The sequence below is a fragment of the Atractosteus spatula genome, chromosome 5 (assembly GCF_055471065.1).
Source record: "Atractosteus spatula isolate fAtrSpa1 chromosome 5, fAtrSpa1.hap1, whole genome shotgun sequence".
NCBI lineage: Eukaryota > Metazoa > Chordata > Actinopteri > Semionotiformes > Lepisosteidae > Atractosteus > Atractosteus spatula.
Window position 1 is genome coordinate 50,791,378 of NC_142710.1, and position 20,769 is coordinate 50,812,146.

Here is a 20,769-nt window from a genome sequence, read left to right on the forward strand (position 1 = left end):
TGCCAGTGTTTGGGAAGGAATTCTGAAACAACCGTTTAAGCCTGCGTTCAATATGGGAGCAAAGTTTAAGAAAATATAATAAGGTATAGTGCTGCTTTCTGACTCATCCAGTCAAGTCCTTCACTCCAAGTGCAGGCTGTGCCAAGAGGGTCAGGCTGCATTTCACTACTTGTACCTCACTCAGGGCACAGGCTGTGACTGTGAGACTTCACTCACTGTACCGCATGTGACATTGTTACCTCAGGGAGCCAGACAACTAAGAAAAGCACAAAAGGATAGTATTGCTGTTTTTAACTGACACAAGAAACTAGTTTCTGTAATAAGGTAATCTGTACGAATACATTCCTCTGGATGCTAATTTGAAATGTTTGCAATCTGCAATTTCTTATACACGTTTAGTTAATTAAATGTACTTAATGTAATAACTTGTGTATTTGCGAGAGCTGTCAGTTGCATGGTATACCCAAGAGATATGATGAATGAGCTGTAATGTAGTGCATTCATCACCGAATTTCTTTATTAGTCACAAGGTGGTATCATATGTATGTGAGATCTGTAGGCTACACCTACAGTATAAACTTTTCATTTGTAACCTACAGTCTGGTGACCTCCATTTTGAACTTGTGCTGTGTCAATAGCTGAATATGACCAGGACGTCTCAAGGGTGGTATACAATTGAATGAACCAGAGGATACACATACTGTATAAACTAGAGGGACATTAAATTAGAACTGAGGATAGAAGTCACCTTTTTGTAAAAGGGTTGTGGGAATCTGGAGCAAACTACCTAGTCATGTTGCTGAAGCTGACAATCTAGCCTTTTTCAATAAGGCTGGGTGAGATCCTTGCATCGCTTAGAAAACAGCAACCATACAGTCTAAATGGGCCAAATGCCTTCATCATCTTTGTAACCTTCCTTTTGTTCTTAAAACTACAGTAAGTGTCAGGACCATACTGATTTAAGTCAGCAAGGTTATTGTCACCTTGACACTCAACAGTGGCTCCCATGACATGCCAGTTGCATGTGACTTCAAAGTGTTTTCAGTTCTCTATCCATTGTTTAATTCTATTGTTTGTAAAATGCAACCCAAGAACATTAGACAATTTTAAGACTGGGGGTAATATAGACTAAACATTTTTGGGGATAGCACATTTAAACATAAAATAGAGATTGCACTGTTTTTATCATGATTTATCATTTTTAAAGTGAAGATAGTGTCACCTACAGTGAATGCAATTGCACACACATGAAAGGTTGGCACACTATTGATTTTTGTTCTCCCATTGAGCGTAAACTAATGCGATTGTTTCAGAAAATGTTGAAATCTGGAGCTAATTCACATGTATATTAGCCAGAGCAAAACTAACAAATCACTGTAATGGAATTCTTAGTCACTGTGGTTCCTGCTGTGCATTTCTTCTTATTTTAATATTTTAGGATTTAACAGTGTTTATTTACTGTTAATAATGCTGCACTAACACTCTCTGCTTCTTCTTTCTTTGCCTCTTCATTAGTGCCTGCCTTATTCAATATTAGCTCTTCCGTTAATGATACCTATGCCAAAATCAGCTGGATTTCTGGAAACGAACAGAAGGACTCAGAGTTTTATGTTGCATATATTAATAATCGTAAGCTATTCTTCTTGGTAATAATGAAAATTATTGGATTTTATGTTTCTTTGTAAAGCAGCAACACTCCCATGTTTTGTAGTTTTTATTTAAATTTTGAATAACTGTAAAAAAGAAAACTTTACATTTTATAAGCAAAAGGTCAAAATCATAAAAAATAACACAAATCTGTTGCTGTAAATCCAGATGCAGAGATATCAAATTGTACTAACCTGAGAAAACAATATATGCAAACGGACAACATGGCATGTCCCCAATACTGTAGGAGTAAATGTATAAAATATATACAGTATTTAGTGATTTCTATTTAATATTCTAATATTTTTTTCACTTTAAATATTTAATTTGTATTTATGAATTTAAAAACTTACCGTATTTTGTTTAGGTTTTTAAAATGCACTTTGCTGATTTGAAACTATAGCCATTAAAATGTTACCCAGTGTGTTATTTTAAACATATTGGTGCTTGTTTTTTACTTTATCAGTCATTTGGAAGAAACACCTTTATGCCGCTACAGTAGATTAATTGTACAACCTGAAACAACTGTAACATGATTGCTCATAGCTGTTTTACACTGAAAAATGACTGTGCATACCTGTTAATACCTGTGCATACCTGGAAAGTATTTTAGAATGTTAGGTACAGTACAGAGACAGTTTTAGTTTTAAAGGTTTGCCTTTTATGGTAGCCAATGAATGGCATCGCCTCTCAGGCACTAACAATCATGTACTGTAGTACAGTATGTAGCACGTTGAAAACAGTACTACAGTACAGTATGTAACTTAAAATCAGGCATTATTAATATTTTCAATAAACATTTTACATGACACTGTTTGTGTAATAAAAGGTCGGTAATAAAACTGTTTAGGTAATAAGAGAAAAATTCTTAACACGTATAAAACATGAAAAAAGCATTTGAGTTTAATATGTCCAAATTCCAATCTTGATATCTTCAGCAGGTGATGTTTTAATAAACACATTTAAGAAACATCTTCACCTAAAAGACCAGGTTACTGGCACTTCTGTTTTAAAATAGATTGACTGATACATCAAGGATGTTGTTTCAAAAAGCAAAGTGTCATTTGTCCATTTTGTTCTTTAGTGGGGGGACCCAGAAATGTGATCTATGCATAATGACTGAATGAATTATGCACCTTTCATAGGTAAAGGTAACTGGAAGATTTCAGAAGCAGTTAATGCTTCAAAAAATTTCCACATCATTGAGGGGCTTGAGCCTGGATCTGAATACACAGTCCGCCTTTTGACTAAGAACTGGGTTGATAATGCTAGTATTTTTGAAGATGTTATCGAGACCAGAGGGAAAGGTGAGAAGTAAAGCTGCTGAAAAGTTTCAACTGGATTTCATGAATATTTAGACAGTGTACATATATACAGTACTGTATGTGATTCATTAAAAAACAGTTACTAATTATATCATTATGAAAATGAATGAACTATCATTGTTTGTTTTTTATTATGCCTGGGTTCCTAATGAATACAAACTAAAGAAAATATATATTTTTTAAATCTCATGCTTAAGTGCAAAGCAATACAGTACATACTTTTATGGCTCATTCAATGCATGTTAATATGTGTGTAGAAATAAATAGAATCAATATAACATTAAGATAATGCTTGTGCTAAATGTTGTGCTTATGTTGTAAAATGTAAAATATAATGTAAAATGCTGTTATACTGTTTATAAAGTAACTTTTTATATATCTTTTTTTTATATATCTTTTACTTGCCTTACAGTAGTTCCCTTTTCTTTTTCTATGGCATTCCTATTGTGTTAATTATTGAAACTGATGATATTATATCTTTGTATCACAAATGTTGGCATATTTGAATTTTGACTCAGATTGAATATTAGAAAATAGGCAGTTTTTTTTTTGCAATGCTAGCTAATTCAAAGGCAACATGAAATCTTTACATTAAAACTAACAATGTCATCAAAAAACATATTTTATGTAACCTTCGAAAAATTCTTGATTTACTTAACTCAATAACAATATGGTCAGCTATAAATTTTTACAGGCAAAAGGAGCTCCATTTTAATGTATCCACTTGCTATTAAATGCTGGTTTAATGCTCTGTAGGTTTAAAAGCTTTACCTCATGTTATGGAGGCTTTTTAATGAGTTTACATCAGTTCTTAAATGTCACAACAAAAGTTATGGTTACCAGAATCTGATCATTTTGCATATTTGATCACACTTTAATAAGTGTCTTAAAAATAATGCTGGAGGAATAATTGTAGAATTTTATATTCTACAGGTTTTGCAGGCATTTATGAAAGGATTTCTACACAAGGATGGTTCATTGGGCTGATGTGCGCGGTAGCCCTTCTAACTCTAATAATGTTAATCGCATGTTTTGTGAAAAGAAATAAAGGAGGAAAATATTCAGGTAAGTTTGAAGGGTTTCTTTTACAAAAAGAAGGATACCATTATTAACAGTTTTGAGCTTATGTCATTGTAGCACATCAGAAATAGTGGCCAATGACTTTGAAATGAGCGGAAGAGTGGAACTAGTGTTCATTTCACATGAGTTCTCTTGGGAGAAATGGTTTCAACACTATTTTTTTGGCTGATAATTACTTAACATGAAAATTAAATTGAGTTATTTTCTACATTCTCTGCCTTTGTTGTTATATCTGCCATATTCTTCACAAGGTATTAAAATGTAAGGTGAAAACAAGATATTTGTGTTTAATATGCAGCTGGATCTTTCATTATTTTTGCATGACCTTGAAGTAATCTTAAAATATTATCAACTTATCTTAACTCTTTTGTCTTGTTGACACTGGTATTATGTCATTCAAGTCTTAAGTACTGTATAATCATGTAATATAATAAGTCAGAACTGATAAAAAGAGATTAAAATAATTCTGGTGAGCATTCTAGTGGCTATATTGTTAATTTTGAAAAACAAAATTGCATCTCAGTGTGATTAGGTTTCTTGTGAAAATGTTCTTCAAAGTAAGGTGGATAATTCACCAAATAATAAAAAGTAGTTATTTAAATTATTCCTGTTTTTGAGCAAAATGTATAAAAAACAGGTTTGCTTTATTGTGCACTTTGTGAACCACATTGCATTTCTGTTTAATGTTCGTGCACTTGATTTTGTCATTATTTTTCTCTAGTAATACAATTTTTTGGAAAATAAGCTATATACATTTATCTATCACAACTCTATGTATGGATTATGCATGCATGTGTGTTTAATTTACAGTCAAAGAAAAAGAAGACTTGCATCCAGACATTGAATCCCAGGTTATGAATGATGATACTTTCTGTGAATACAGGTAAAAATTACATACATTTTACCCTTTTATGTGCCCTTTTCCTAGACTTTGCCAAGTGTTTCATTTTCTTTGTATAATACTGTTTTATTATTTCTTTTATTTTGAAAGCAAACCTTATATGCATGAATTTTATAAGGAACCTCACAGGCATCATTGATCAAGACACATTTTCAGCTGAGGCGCTGCTGAATGTAGGTGGTAAACAACAACTGATACCCAGGTATAGAAAGTTGTTGTTTAAATATCAGTTTTTAGAATGTGTCTGTTTTGTGCTGTGCAATCGGTAGATAGTGGTAGTTAAAGTCATTGGAAAAAAAAACATGCAAGTTAAAAAAAACATTTTTAAAATTATTTCCAAAATTATGGCTGCCTAAATCACAGCAGATATGGCATCTGTACGATTGTAAACAGTGAACCTTTGGGGCAGTAATATCTGTTTTTATCTAACTGTGTGAGCTATTTACAACACCAACATGGAACAAAGAGCACAGCTGTGAATGCAAAGCACAGCATTACAGTTTTATCACAGCTGGTAAACCACATTTTCTGAGCTCACTTCCAAATATTTCAGTACATTCTTACATGACTCAAAAGGTGTTACTCATTTGCTGGAAAGTGTTTTGGTAACAAATAGAATTGACAACCAAGTTTGGAATATGGATTCCAGATAGCCTCTGAAAGGTTCTCCTGAATAATTTCCTCACATGGATTTTTAGGAATGTGAGCAGGCTTTCTATTTGTCTTAACTAAACTACAAAACACAACTAAACTCAACACGATTTTCTTTGGAAGGCAAAATAGTAACAACATTTCCGTTATTATCCTTTGGTTTTCCCCAGCTTTGTAACTATGCAAAATAAAAGGCAAACAAGTAACTACTGTACAGGACAGAAGATTTGCAGCTAATGGTGTTATTTAGCAGAGGTTCAGGAGGAGGTTTTCTAATTTCACACCACCGCTCTCCACCACACCACCACCGCCCTACATACTGTACAGCTCTGCACCGATCTTTTCTAGCACTGGACATTTTGGTCTTATAGTGACATCTCTCACACTCTGCATTGCTAAGAACTTAACATAATTGTGATCTCCTCTTCCAAGCCAGGACTAGAGTCACTTTCTTGAATAAACAGCTGTTTAGTCTCAAATTCTCCGTGGACAACAACCCAACCGGCTGTGCTCCTGCCATGCTATCTGCTATTTTCTTTTCTTTCAGTTCCATTAATGTCATCAGCCCTCCCTGGAACTCTAAACATCCATTGCAGCTTTGTCACACTTTACCCTTCTCTCTTCTCTTATTTCTGCTCGATCTGCTGGCCCTCTCCCCCTTTATGGTCCTGGCTTCTATTAATCATTTAATCTTTTCCCTTTCTCCAATTCTTCTTTTTGCTGTCCCTGTAGGAGCCTCCCCAGTCTCTAACTCTTACTTTGCCCTATGGGTGTCAATTTGCACAGGGTTTGGGTCTCCTTGTTCATAGCCTTCACTGTCCTTGGCTGCTACAGGAATTGGTCCTCCCCTCCCTTGGTTCCCAACTGTTGTGGTGTCAACCCTCAATTTTCTCCCTTCCCAAAGCTTCCATCCACAAATATAGCTGATATCTGTTCTTCTTTTGGACGTTCAACTTCGAACACATCCTCATACAGTACATTCAGTCCTAGCAAACTTCAGCAAGCAGTAACAGTGTACCCACTGTGCTTTATTCCATGCTATGTGTGTATTTTCCTTGGTCCTGAGAAACTTTGCAGCTGAACCAGCTCATCCGTAGCTCTGTTAGAAGAAATATGCATTGGTGTTCTTTGGGGTTTCAACAAAAAGTGAAAAAATGAATCTGGCAACATTAGTGTGTATGTGGAGGAACAAATAAGGTTTATTCCATGCTGAAAAGAAAGAAAGGAAACACAACGTTTCGACACCAAACCACAGCCAAAACGTTGTGTTTCCTTTCTTCTCTTTTCAGCTTGGAATAAACCTTTACTTGTTCCTTTGTACCTATTGAGGTCCACCACTTTTACGTTTCCTTCTCCTAGCCAGAAACTTGGTTCATTAGTGGGTATGGCCAATATATCATTTAGATTTTGGTCTTCAGTGGGAGGTCTACCTTGAAGCTTGTCCGATCTCTAGGGTCTGGATTTCTCATAATCAATGGGAGCAAAACATTTGCTGTTAAAGCACTTATTTAGTGCCTCAGCTATTGAAGTGACAAACAGAGTTAGCTTCATAATCCCAAATCAGTTATTTGGTCAAATCCTAATAATCAAATTCTAATAATGATGAAACAAACATGCTTAATAATATAGATTTATATATGTCAGCGCTGGGCAAACATCAGACACTCCCCCAAGTTAGAAGGTATGAACCTAGTAGAATTGGATTGGAGCATTGAAGATGCTGATCAACTGGAAGACTACAGTATTTTAATGTGGAAACAGGAAGAGAGCTACCAGTTAGCAGGTACTAGCAAGTTTGAGATTGGAACTCATTGGTGGGCAGGAGAAGACACAGGGTGACTTGAAGAGTGGACATGTAAAGTGGATGAGAGTTGATGCTTGCTGAATTTAGCTAGATGATAAGAACATATTTTGAGCATATTTTGGACCCCAGCTGAAAGAAAGGACAAATGGAGACAGGAACCCATAACGGTAGCTGCCTAGGCCTGACTAGAGACATTGAGGGCGTGAATGAGGAAGCCTGGTGGTGGGTTGAATGCAGTGTGCCTCCAGTCCAGCATGAATGCAATGAAGTAAAGTGTTCCAGCAATGCCAAATGTGAGATGCATCCATCTGCTGCAAAGCGGTATGCAGAGCTCTGGAGAGGGCATGTGGTGTTCAGCTAGTGAGCTTTTGACGTTTTGAAGTGGAAGTGCAACTTTGAATTTGACCTCCGCCCAAATTATTATTATGCATAAAACCTAGTTCCCTCAAATAATTCCTATACAGTAAATGCTGGACCCCTATCCAGGACCCAATCCCAACCAGATATTAAACTCCCATATGAAAATAATTACATTAATTGATGTAAGATTTTTATGGAGTTATAATAAAAAAATAATTTTAAACTAAATGTTAATGTTTATCAGTTTCATGTGAAACATAAAAGGAAGTTGAAGTATTAAAGTTAAATGAAAGGTGGATGGTGTGGAAAATCCATGCGTTACATGTCTTAAGAGGTATCTTGACTGTACTTACAGTATGCACTTTTAAATGACATTTATTTTAAAGTCGCATAAGTAATGTATTTTTTCATTATTTAGGGTTTTAGTTGTTTAGTAACATGATTATTTTTTAATTGTTTTGTTTACTGAATGTTAAGCACAGGCTCCAGCTTTTGAAAATTATGTTTGTGTTGGTTTTTATTATTAAAGAAGGATTAATTAGCAGTAAGAACATGTTGAGGAAAATGTGTTCCTTCACGTTGTGCTCCTGCTAAATAACTGTGCAGTGTTCAGTGAAACAGAATCTCTGTGAAAAAGGGTTATCAAAATGAATTTAGTTTTTCTTAGCAAAAGTTAGCATTACACACAAATGAAACACTTGTCCTTAGACACATTTTACTAGAAACTTGATGATGACAAGGTGTACATGTTTTGAAACCTTTCCGCTACATGAGAAATCTGTCAAATTGTTGTTTTATTCAATAAATTAAGATTATTTTGCTTATTTTGGTGTTTAACAGATATTTAGGGGGATGACAGTTTCTAACATCACACTTTCACTCGCCTATACATAAATACTCCACAACTCTGCATGCATGTTTTCTTGCACTCATCATTGCAGTCTCATCAGAGACATACATGTTTCACACTCAGCATTACTGAGACCTTACCTTTATCTTGTTTACTTCCTAAAAGCAGAACCATTGTAGCTTCATCCCACATTTCCTTCCTTCTCTCTTCTCCTAATCCTGATCACTCTGCTTTTTCCTTCCTATTTTTTGCTCCATTTCTGGTCAGTCATACAGCCCAATGTCCCTTTGGCTTCAGCCTACATTTGTTGTTTTGTCTTTCCCCTTTTTCCCAGTCCTTCTTTCCATTGACCTTCCAGGAGTACCTCCAGTATTCAATTTTTTTTTCAATTCAAGGTGCTTTATTAGCATGACCAATGGGAACAATCAGTGTTGCCAAAGCAAATAAAATAATGAAATTCACATGAAACAAAACAAAAAATAAAAGAAATATAAAATCTACAGACATATTACAGACATTTACAACAAGGACATATTATAAAATATTTACATATAATGTAGACAGAAGGAGCATTATTGGGAGACAGGCTCACTGTTCCTCAGGCTGTGATAGGAGATCACATACTGGAAGTATGCTGACACTGTTACAGTATGTAGCTGAAACTGTTATGCCACGTCCCCAGAGGAATCGGCATTCCACCTCACATTCCAGCACAGTTCCCAATTAGCCCTTTTCCCCAGCCTATTTAATGCTGCCTCACACTCTTCCCGGTGCTCAGTATTAGGGTTTTCCTGGCTAGAGCTACTCCCAGTCTTACTGTTATTCCTTACTTGGTTTTTGGTTTCCTGACCCTGGTTTGTTCTCCGTCTACGTCTCCTGGTTTCGGTTTTGGTACTTTTGCTCTCGTTCTGGTTTTGACTCTCGGCTCCCTTACGGATTATGGCTCCGCCTCTGGTTATTTGTACTTTAGCACCGGCTAGTTTACCTACAGATGCAGCCATTCAAAATGCGCGGTAAAAACCCGCGGTACAGTAACCTACCCACAAGCCACCGCAGGGCACCGCGGTAAGTGATTGGCTGGCCAAAATGACCGACAGGGGCACTCGTGATGCATTGGTTGGTAGTGAAAAGATTTAATCATTTAATGTTTTTACTGTGCACATTTTAATCCGCTTAGTTTTGAATATTTATATGGAATTTTACCACTAAAGGGACATTTTAGTAGCTGAGCATAAAAAGAAGAGGAGCATAACGCATCTGAAGGTCATAAACGATATTAATTTAGGAAAATAAACATTACTGTATGTACATAAACTGTACTGTCTATGGCTGGTCTTGATAGTTTAAAGAAAAAATACACACCAGTCTTCCATTTCTCCCTAAACATTTTAAGCATGAAAGTTTTATGAAATGGTACCCAAATATGCGATTGCTGTATAGAATGAATTTTAATTTTAAAAAATTATTTAACACGAAAATTAAGCTGTTTACATCTTCCGCCTGAGAACAGTCACCCGTTGCTACCCAACGCAGAAACACAGCCACTAACTAGCAAAGAGAGGACATCAGCTAGCCAATATGATAAAGAAATAAATGATTATTTTGTTTATTTCTTTTGCACATTTATTTGAACATTTCCATCGATTGTACAAGCACTTGGAAACTGTCCAATCCCTAGTTCATCAGGCATTTTCTTTTACGCTGCAGGCATTCTCCCGGTCTGGCGCCGGTCTGTGTCTTCTAGGATATATTGCCAGAGAACTCTAGTTTTTATGTCCACTATAACAGACAATCTCCTTTGCTTTTAACCGAGCGTTTAATAATTTACTAAAATGAAAATGATTTACTTTATTTCCCTCACGGGATCAATAAAAGTATCTATCATCTGTCTAAACTATGGGACAGAATTCTGGGGTCTCCCCATACCAGAGATTATGGTAGGGCTTCAGAATGGTGATTGGCTGACACCATCTGACACCCCTCTGATTGGAGAAAAAAGACGTGCTGGTTTGCTATACATACAGTACTGTACCAGGAAGAGGATTTCTTTCTATTCGAAACGTGTATTTTAAAAGTTTAAGAAGTAAAAACCTTACAGCGTACACAGATTTCTAAACTGATCAGGATCGTTATCTTTGTCTTATGCATAATAATGTTCACCACAATGTCCAGCAAATTAAAAATAAACTTTATTTTATATAGCGTTTTAAACGAATAAGTAATTAGATTGCTCATAAACCTAATCACTTATTCTACATAAACACAGTGTAATTGCTCTCTGAAAATGCTTTTTCTTTTTATTTAGGCTCAGATTTCAACTATAGATCGTATTATTAATAACCATAATAACAACCAACCAACAAAAACAACCATATAAAGATAATACCAACCAAAAACATAGATAACAACCACAATACAAAATCAAATATATCAAACCATTATACTCTCGCAAATTCCTCCAATTATCATAATCCCGCCCCTTATGCAAAACCAAACCCTCCTCCCATTCCAGTTTATCCTCTTTATCATAAACAAAATCCACCTCAATTTTCAACATAAAGCATTACACAAAATCAATACCTCAACACTCCATACTCAACAACGATAATTCACAAACAGCCAGAACATGTAACTCCACATTCCCAAACATTTCCATAGCCCCGCCCCTTATGCAAAACCAACATCCCTCCCCTGTTCTCTCTCTCCCCTGGTGTTTGTAATCATTTTTATTTTCAAATAAATTTTAGCAAAGTCATGTATTTTAAAAATCTTAAGATTTCTATATTTATGTCTTTATTTAGTGGTTTCATTAGTGACAAAGGCTTAACTTTCTTGGAAAAATGTCTTTTATGTAAACCATGTTTGCTATTAATTCATTCAGGGCTAAAATATGTTCATTGTCTTCCAATGAAAGAAGGGTTCTTTCGCCGTAGTCGGGTTGACATTAGAAGCTTGCCACGCCCGGACTGTTACACCAACGCATTAGCATGTTAAAGCGATTTCATTGAGGAGCCTACAGTAGCTTTCTTAACTAGTAAGTATTGTACTTACTACTTTGAAAATACCTGTGAAACCGGTTTAATTCGTCACAGCCAGCACTCCCGCAGAGAGGGGGGTTGTACTTGCAGTGTATACAGTAGATGGGAAAGCCAGAGCCGACCTCTACGCCACCCACGTGTTATGCTCTTCGTTAATGTCTAAGCCGGAACACATCATTATATCTCATTTTGTATTTCTTAAAAAAAAAATTGTTTGCCCAGCCTAACTGTATTGTTGTTATTGCGTAAAGCGCTTTGAGGAGCCACCTTTAAAGGCGCCATATACAGTAAAGTTCATTATTATTACTATTGTTAATTTGCTGGACAGAGAGGTGAACATTATTACACAGAAGACAAAGATAGCGATTTACGTTGCATTGTCCATTGTGCTGCTGTAATACAGTTTTAAATAATTAAAAGTCTAAACAGTATCAGCTTTATTTATGGGTTTTAAATAAAGGCGATTTAAACGCGATTTAAATCAATATAAATGTTTATATTGTAACGCCTAGGTGACTATTCATTGTTATTAAAATGACTTAAATTCGATCATGTTGTGATATATAAATTTGTTTGGTGCGAGTGAGGTTTTAATTAATCTCTGACTCAGGAAACGTTTCATTTTTTCAAAGAAATGTTTGTTAAAAAAAATTCATTGCTCCAGTGGGATTCGATCACAGACCATGTGAGGTGGGAGTCAGGAACCTAACCCACAGCACCACCAGCAAGGTCACATGCAGAGTGCTGAAAAAGCACTACAGAAACATTATCAACAGACAATGTACAGCGTGTACTATTCTTGTGTTGTGGCACATTAATATAATTATATCGTTATTAATTTCTTTAGATACGCGATTCCATATTATATTCCCTTTTAATCAAATTCTAAAAGTATGCTTGTTGACTCCGGTATCACGTTAGTTAAAGACTTCGATGCTTAAAATGTTTAGGGAGAAATGGAATACTGTTGTGTATGTTTTCTTTAAAGTACCGAGACCAGCCATATACTGTATGTTTAAGTTCCAAAATTAATATCGTTTATGGCCTTCACACGCGTTGCAGTATGCTCCTATTCTTTTTATGCTCAGGCACTAAGATTTCCCTTCAATGGTAAAATTCCATATAAATATTCAATACTTAAACGGGCACAGTTAAGACATTAAATATACATATACATACTGTATACAGTACAGTTTGCATACGGTAATATGTTTATGTTCCTAAATCAATCTCTTTTATGAGCATGTGAAAGGCATGGTGAATCGATTCTCAAAAATTACTGTACTTTGCATGATTGGAAACAAATGCGTGATTGCGAAATGCTGTGGTGTTACTTTTACAAAGACGGTCAATGAAAAAAAGAATGTGGACCAGGGCAATACTTTGAGTTTACACTTACAGCTTGTCCAAGGTCATTCATTATTAATACTTTTAGTAATATCTTCGTTAAAGACTTTGATGGCGACAGCTCAAACATGAGAGGTTGAGCTTTATTAGCACCACCTTGCGGAAATTCCGGATACTATTATTTTGCTTACGGTAACTAGCGGTATTTACCGGTAACTCGCGGTAGACTGCGTACAGCGCACCGGAAAATAATGCGGTATCGCCCGCGCATTTTGAATGGCTGCATCTGTATGGCTTTCTGAGCTCGGATTGTTCTTTCAACTACGCGTTTTGGAGTTTGCCCTGGTTTTCTGCATAGGGTCCTCACTACTAATTCCTAAAAGACACCCCTTCCACCTTTGTGGAGTGCCTCATCCATTCCATTCTAGCAGCATTCAGCAAGCAGTAGGTCTCTTCCCATTCCTCTTCAGGCTCCTTTTCCAGATCACCACAATGTCTTCCACTGGCCACCACAGAGCTCCAGTCTCAAACTAGTCACTGCTGAGGCTGGTGCTGCCACCTTTCACTGACTTGTGTTCCATCTCCTGCCTCATACGTTCCTCCAAAACACTGCATATCCAAATCTACTGAATCAAACAAGTTCAAGCCTACATCATATGAGCTTTTCATTCATTCCATGCTGCACTCGTGTTCTGCTTAGTTCCTATGAAGCTTAGAGGCTGAACCGACTTGCTTAATGTTCAAAATCTTCATCCTGTTTTGGGGATCCTTTTTGAAAAGCTGTCATTTTCTTAGCCAGGCAAGTTAACACCAAAGTTTGAAGTGTATTTGTTGTCTCGTTTATTTGTTATTAGAATATAACAAATCTTCTGCAATGGTGTTTAAGTTTAGTAGTAGGTCAAATTCTAATGTTGCACTTCCACTTGCTAAGTATAAATACTGTACTCCCATACTTTGTTTTAGGGTTATTAATTTTACTTTTGTTTTATACAATATAAACAGAACATACAGACTAAGACAATAAAAGCTTTTTTATAGATAAACTATAAATACATAATATAATGTACAATGTGAGACAATAGGTGATGAACTGCTGCTGGAAGAACACTGAGACAAACTGTGCAGCTGTCTGTGTGTCAACCAAGTAACTCTATTCATCCTGGCAATCAACTAGGTACACATAATGTGTAACATCTGTGCTAAGAGAAGTGCTGCCAAGAACTACCTTTATTCTTTTCAATTATTATACTCTTATAGCTTTCCCTCTCAGTTTGTTGGGGCCTAGCCACTCCATTATTATTGACTCCTGGCTCATTTTGAGGAGCAGTGTGACAGAAATATTCAAAATATATTCATATACTTAACCTATATATAGTATTATATAGACAAAAAAATCACGGTATATGATATGCTTACTAATTAAATATAATAATCCAGTAAAGTAGTTAAACTATTTTCTCCTTTTTCGTTTGAAGTGACAATGATGAAAAACCACTGAAGGGAAGCCTTCAGTCACTCAATGGGAACATTAAAGCTGCTGACAGTGGAGACAGCCTGGTTGACTACGGAGAAGATGAGCCTGGCCAGTTCAATGAAGATGGGTCTTTTATTGGTGAATATGCTGGGCGCAAAGACAGGGGATCAATGGAAGTAAAAGGAACTAATCAAATTCAAGCATAAGCGAAAGGGAGAAATTTACAATTAAGCGTATAGAAAAAGGACAGCACTGTAATGCAATGAACTGAAGGGAAAAATGGCTTACCTGTATGTAAAGCACAACTTTATTTGAATGAAAAGTGGTGTAGAATTATCAGTCACACTGCCACCTTAACATTGCTGTATGGCAAAGTGCCTGCATACTGTAATGGGATAGTGATTGTTTTCCAATTTTTACATTTGTGGTTGGTTTTCTATATTTTTGGTAAATTTAAGGTACTTGGTAGTGGCTTCTGCCATTTCTGAATATGCAGCACCTGTTTCTATTCTATTCCATTTTACAAAAAAAGATCATTAGCTCCCATTGATATACCTATATGTACAAGAAAAAAACGTGTAATCTTATCATGTCAAGAATTTGTATCTCAAAAACAGGCATTATTTCAGCTTCAGATATCTTATTTCCAACTCATGGCATGTTTGTGTGTGTACAGATATGATGACAGTATTGATCTCTCACAGTATAGTACAACATGGAATGAGACACTGTTAGAACGAAGGGTAATAAAGACAGTATAATAAATACACAGATAAAAAAATACTCTTGAAAGATTTTCCTTTTACGTTTGAATATTGCATTAGCCCGAGGTGAATTGTACAGTACCTTAAAATTGCTTGAAAATCTTGCTTCAGATTTTATTTTGTTTTAGCCAATTTGAGGTAAATATAATCTACTTTAGAGAAAGCAATGCATGCCTAGTGTAAAAGACCAGATAATATTTATCTGAACCACTGTTAATTTTTCTTTTAATTTGTGTCTCTTGTTCTTTTTTAATAGCAATTTTACATTTTACAAAAAATATAATTAGCTATAGTACACATTTAGAAAATTAGAAAACAAATACAAATCACAGGAAAGCTTCCTGTCTTCAGTGGCTTTTCATAGAAAATATTGTATTCCTAAATTGAGACCTCAGGTAATGTAAAAAGTTGTGTTCATCAAGAACAGAAGAATTCCACAACGATTTGACATGACATTTCCTGCTCATTTGTTTCCTGTGTGTTTAAGAAAAGTTTGTATACAGTATGTACCCTTTCTTCTAGACGCATGACAAAGTGTTGGTCAGGTGTGTTTTGCTTTAAAATACAAACCTTAATTTTTATCATTTACAACTTTTACTAAATCAATTTATTCAGGCAAACAGACATGGTATTTCCAAATGTCACTAACAAACTACAGCTGGCATAAATATTAAGAATTTATGTTGGGGAATGACACTTGCACTTCATAAATAAGAAAATCTGAAGTATGCTAATAGTATGCAGTGGTCTTTCTGTTGGTTTTCGTATGTTTTTTATGTTAATTCTCTGTAGTACTGGTGTGCAGAAATCTTGGATCCAATACAGAGAAAGCTTGTTTTCATAAGGGTTGACAAAGGTTGCACTAAATAAAATAATTTTGAATAAAAAATGGAAACTGTATCAAGGAAGCTCTTTAGATTCATGCATATGAATTCAGCATACTTTTTTAAGCCCATACTAGCATCAACAGAATAGCAGATAACAGCATTGTAAAAGTTCAGGTCTGTGCACCCACTTGAAGACATTGTGATCTTTCATGTGTTTTTTCATAGAGTTGAATAAAATCCTGATGCTGAATTCAATAATACAATAATATTTGTTTATATTGTTTGTATTATTTATTTTCAGCTTTGTTTTAAGGCTTTCACTGCAGTTAGTAAACCAAAATTGTGAGAACTGACAATGACTAACGTGGAAACAACACTACTGAGTTAGAAAAAAAAAAGCTTAGGGATTTTTAATACATGGGTAAATTTTACATTTTTGGAACAGTATTTACACAGAAGGAAAAAAATGTAGCACTTTTTCTATATTTGCTTGTTACTTTGTCTTAGTGTAATTTACTTGGACAAATATATGTCTTCATGAATTAGATCTAGCCTGTGTACCATAGCTCATGTTGGAGAGCAAAAAAGAGCTGAGAGAAAAAGGTCACAGCAGCTGAAACTCAAGGTGAATTTCACTCAGAACCATCTACATTGAGATGTGCAGGAACATTTGGAGACAAAGCACTTCTACACTATTTCATCTAAATCTCATAAACTGTTATAAATAATGTAAAACTCAGGTCAAAGCAGGCATTTGACTAAAAGGCCTGATGAAGCCTTGCATAGTATAGGATTGAAATGAATAGCTGCTTTAACCTTAGAAGAAAAATGAGTTACCCCAAGGCATAAATCACAAGATCTTGCCAGTTAGAGGTTGTTTCACGCATTAAAGTTTGAGAGTTAAATGCACACTTCTTTGCTAGAGGATGGCCCTGAATGGGTATCCTCTTTTCAAACATTTCTAGGACTCCACACTGAAGTATGTTGCTCTTGTTCAAGCAATGATGTTAAAATCTGAGTATGCACACAAAATTCTAAATGTTGTGTGCATACTCAGATTTTCAATTTGGGACATCCCAAAGACAAATATTACTAGGTACTCTTCAGTATACAGGGACTGGAAGTCAATAATCTGTTTGGTTTACATTTCTCAAGATCCATCCATGCCTTATTTATTTACAAAATAAATTAATCTTTGTTGGTTTTAATTTAAAAGACCGTTTTCCTAATGGACTTACGTAGAACAAGATGCTAATTTAAAGCGGGAGTTTTTCAAATTATATTTGCTACAGCAGAAATATAAATGTATTGGACTTTGAGATTTCAAAAGAAATAAGTCTCATAATGCTCATAATTGAGACTGAACATTAATGTATTCCCTTTGTGACATTCTGTGCATGATGTGGCTTGAAAATGATAATGTCTTTTTAATTCAGTGTATAATCTGAACAATAAAATTGTCTTGAACATATTATCACTGCTGAATACTTAACATACTGATTACATTTTTGAGCAAGTTATGTTCAATGTTGCACACAAAATACTAATTTCATATTATTTTTTAGGGCTTTCGTATGATAGAACAAATTTATTTTATGACACTTCCTGTATAAACTTTATTTTAAAAGTGATGCAGTTCCATTTCTTTTATGAAGTATTTCACTGGCTTATTACTGTATATGTGAAGCTGCCATTTGGTAATGTAATTATTTTGTGGATGCATTTTGCACACCATTACTACACTGAAAAAAAAAACATATTTCTGTTTTTGAACCAAAGTATGATTTGTGTTATAATTGTACTATATAAATTTTTCATTACCTTGAACTTGCATCAAGTTTACTTTTGACCCATCTTTTTAGAGTTTGTACACTGACATTTGTAAAGTTTCATTGCTGACCATGTCTTTAAACACCCTAAATGTTAAATAAACATGGATGTTACACATTTTCAAATGGTGTCTTTTACCATGAAATGTACTGTGCTGTTATTTACAAAGAAATTAAACTATGTATTTCATTGATAAGCTTTGCCTGTGTTTTTTATGTGAAAGTGTTCAGTGGTTGAAAAAAATATAAAGAAAAGGTTACAAAATCTGATGATGAAACTGGTGGGGAATTGTTCAAGTTGTGGAATGAGGAAACAAATAATTAAACAGAGATTCCAGAACAGGTAGAAAGGGGGGCTATAGAGACACTATCCTGATTTTGTACTTAACCATGGTTTCACACTAACAAGTTGTTTAACAGGTTAGTAACCTTGTAATGAAAACTCTGAGATATGATAGTTACAGCTTAACTGTATTTAACTTTCACCAGTACGTATACTGTACAATTAAGGCTTCCATTATTTTTCACCTAGGCATTCAAGGTGGGGAATAATGCTTCATAGAGCTTGTCAAAGCATGCCTGGTGCAATAGCAATTTCTTTACTATTAGAATACTTTATAACTCTATCAAGGTGAAGTATCTTTCCGTGACGCAGCTTTCAGATATGGAAGTAAAGAAAATGTTATTATTGCCAGGCATACAGTATAACTGAAGAGTGAAAGCTCAAAAGAGAAAATTGGACTAATTTAGCATTTGTCTGAAACATTTTTGATGTCTTTGGTGGGCTGCTACTCAGTCAAAGCTGAAGTACTTTGGCAAATCAAAAGAAATGATCTTACCATATAGTACTTCCTCTGAAAATTAATAAGTGGACTGGTCTCTCATGCTGACAGCAACTCAATTTATATAGGAGGTTAATTTATCAACCTTTCTCCCCCTGTCAAACAACTTAAAATGCTTACAACTTGTATTTAACGTAAAGCCAAAACATATAATTGCCAATGTATAATTCAGTTGTTTGGTCAAACTCTAATTAAGATGGAGAAGGTGTGAATCAAATAGAGAGCTTTATCGTGCCAACGTTCTTGACTGAGGAGAACAACATCCCATCCATAAAGATGGGGCTATTGGAATCCTCTCACATAAGGGATTAGCCAAGTAATAGTTGCAAGGGCAAAGATGGGGCAGAGGCATGGATGCAAAAAGAAAATGAGCAAGCGAGTAAGCATTAAGTGTGATATTTTTTCACAGGTAGGTGGAAGAAGGTAGGATTAGGTTTTGACCTCCTCCCAAATAAAGAGTTTTATTTCAATTGGGGTAACTCATAACAATCTGTAAGGACAGAGCTGTGGCAGCCACCAAAAGAAATAAGACAGACTCCATAATTCTGTTTCAGAATTCTAATGCTATCTATGGATGCCTAAGGATTCAATGGGATGTGTTTGTCATGGTATATCAGTGTTAATATATGTTGTATGCATCTGGAACAAAGGCAGATATCAACATTATAGATTGGTTCTTGAGCATCTTAAAATTAAACATTTATCCATTTAACAAGACAGTGAACTACCTGCACTTCTCACACAACAAGATCTTAAAGGTGCAGTGCATTCAATGAATAAGGGCCAAGCTCCAGCTTTGGGTGGTTTGCATCCATATCTTTTGATTGTGATTTGGCAACAAATTGGCCCAATTCTATTTTGATACGATACAATAATATATCATTGTCTGATTTCTCTGAAATTTGTTTTAAAATAAATATAACACTATAAACAGATATCAACCATACATAGATATTATGCACCACTTCTATAAAAATCCTCACAGCTTATCGAAACCTAAGTTTATTCTCACACAATCACCTTAAGCCCCTATAATTACACAATACACTTTAATTTTTGCACAAAGCAACTAATAGCATTTACCCATTAACTAATGCTAATACTCCTTCATTGTGAATTCATGTATTGAGTAGTTTTATTGAATGTGGGATAAAGGAATTGATCATTTTGTATTGAGGCATTCTAAAACATCTGTTTGAAGTCAGTGGGTATTCTTCATGCATAACGTGTGAGGGATCATAGGAGATACTAACATGTAGTCTCAACATATTCTTAATGTAAGCAGTTTGAAAGCTCTATTCAAGTGGCCGTCCCACTATCTTAGAGCACATCCTTAAGATCCTCCATATCTTGACTTATTTTTGCACAGAAAGATCATTGTACCAGATAGTTGTTTAATACTGCATAAAACTTTGTACCACAGAAATTAAACCAAAGACAAAATCTGACTACTGCACAAAAAACAGTAACCTGTGAAGAATGTAAATTTGCTGTGTACCTTAGTACAAATAAAGTCAATACGTTCTTTCCAAGAGTTTAACATTGATTTATATTACCAGATTTTATCCTGTAGGCTGTAACTTCCTTAATGGACTAATTCCTAATGGATATTCATCCTGTTCAAAACCAAAAACAATTACTTCAATTTTTTTAATATTTAAAATCAAGACATTGCTTATAATATAGTATATTATAATATAGTACAATACTGAATAATAGATTATATTATTATCTAGATATGATATATATATATTGACATTACAATCGATCAATCATTCACTGTACATTGGATCATTTCATAGATACCAGAGAATGGCATTGATATCTCGTTTTCTGAGTGAAGGTAAGCCATCTAGATTCTAGAATTATGCAATGTTTTTGACTCAGCATCTGGATTCCTGTACACCCACTCCCCAGTTTCCCAGTTAATTAAGTCTCAAAATCCTCTCATGGCTCCCACAATAAAATTATTGTGTAATGGAAATTTTACATTAAATACAGTACGTGAAAAGTGAGTAGAGCTGTAATTT

General features: G+C 35.0%; 1 protein-coding gene across 1 annotated transcript in view; it reads left to right on the forward strand.

Moving 5' to 3' along the window:
- chl1b (cell adhesion molecule L1 like b) overlaps nt 1-18,088 on the forward strand; it is a 71,576-nt gene extending 53,488 nt beyond the window's left edge. The window contains exons 26-30 of the mRNA XM_088915691.1: nt 1,516-1,629; nt 2,793-2,954; nt 3,906-4,037; nt 4,863-4,935; nt 14,479-18,088. Coding sequence (XP_088771817.1) covers nt 1,516-1,629; nt 2,793-2,954; nt 3,906-4,037; nt 4,863-4,935; nt 14,479-14,683 — 686 coding nt within the window. The 3' untranslated portion in view covers nt 14,684-18,088. The remainder of the gene's footprint in view (nt 1-1,515; nt 1,630-2,792; nt 2,955-3,905; nt 4,038-4,862; nt 4,936-14,478) is intronic.
- Nucleotides 18,089-20,769: the final 2,681 nt, after the last annotated feature.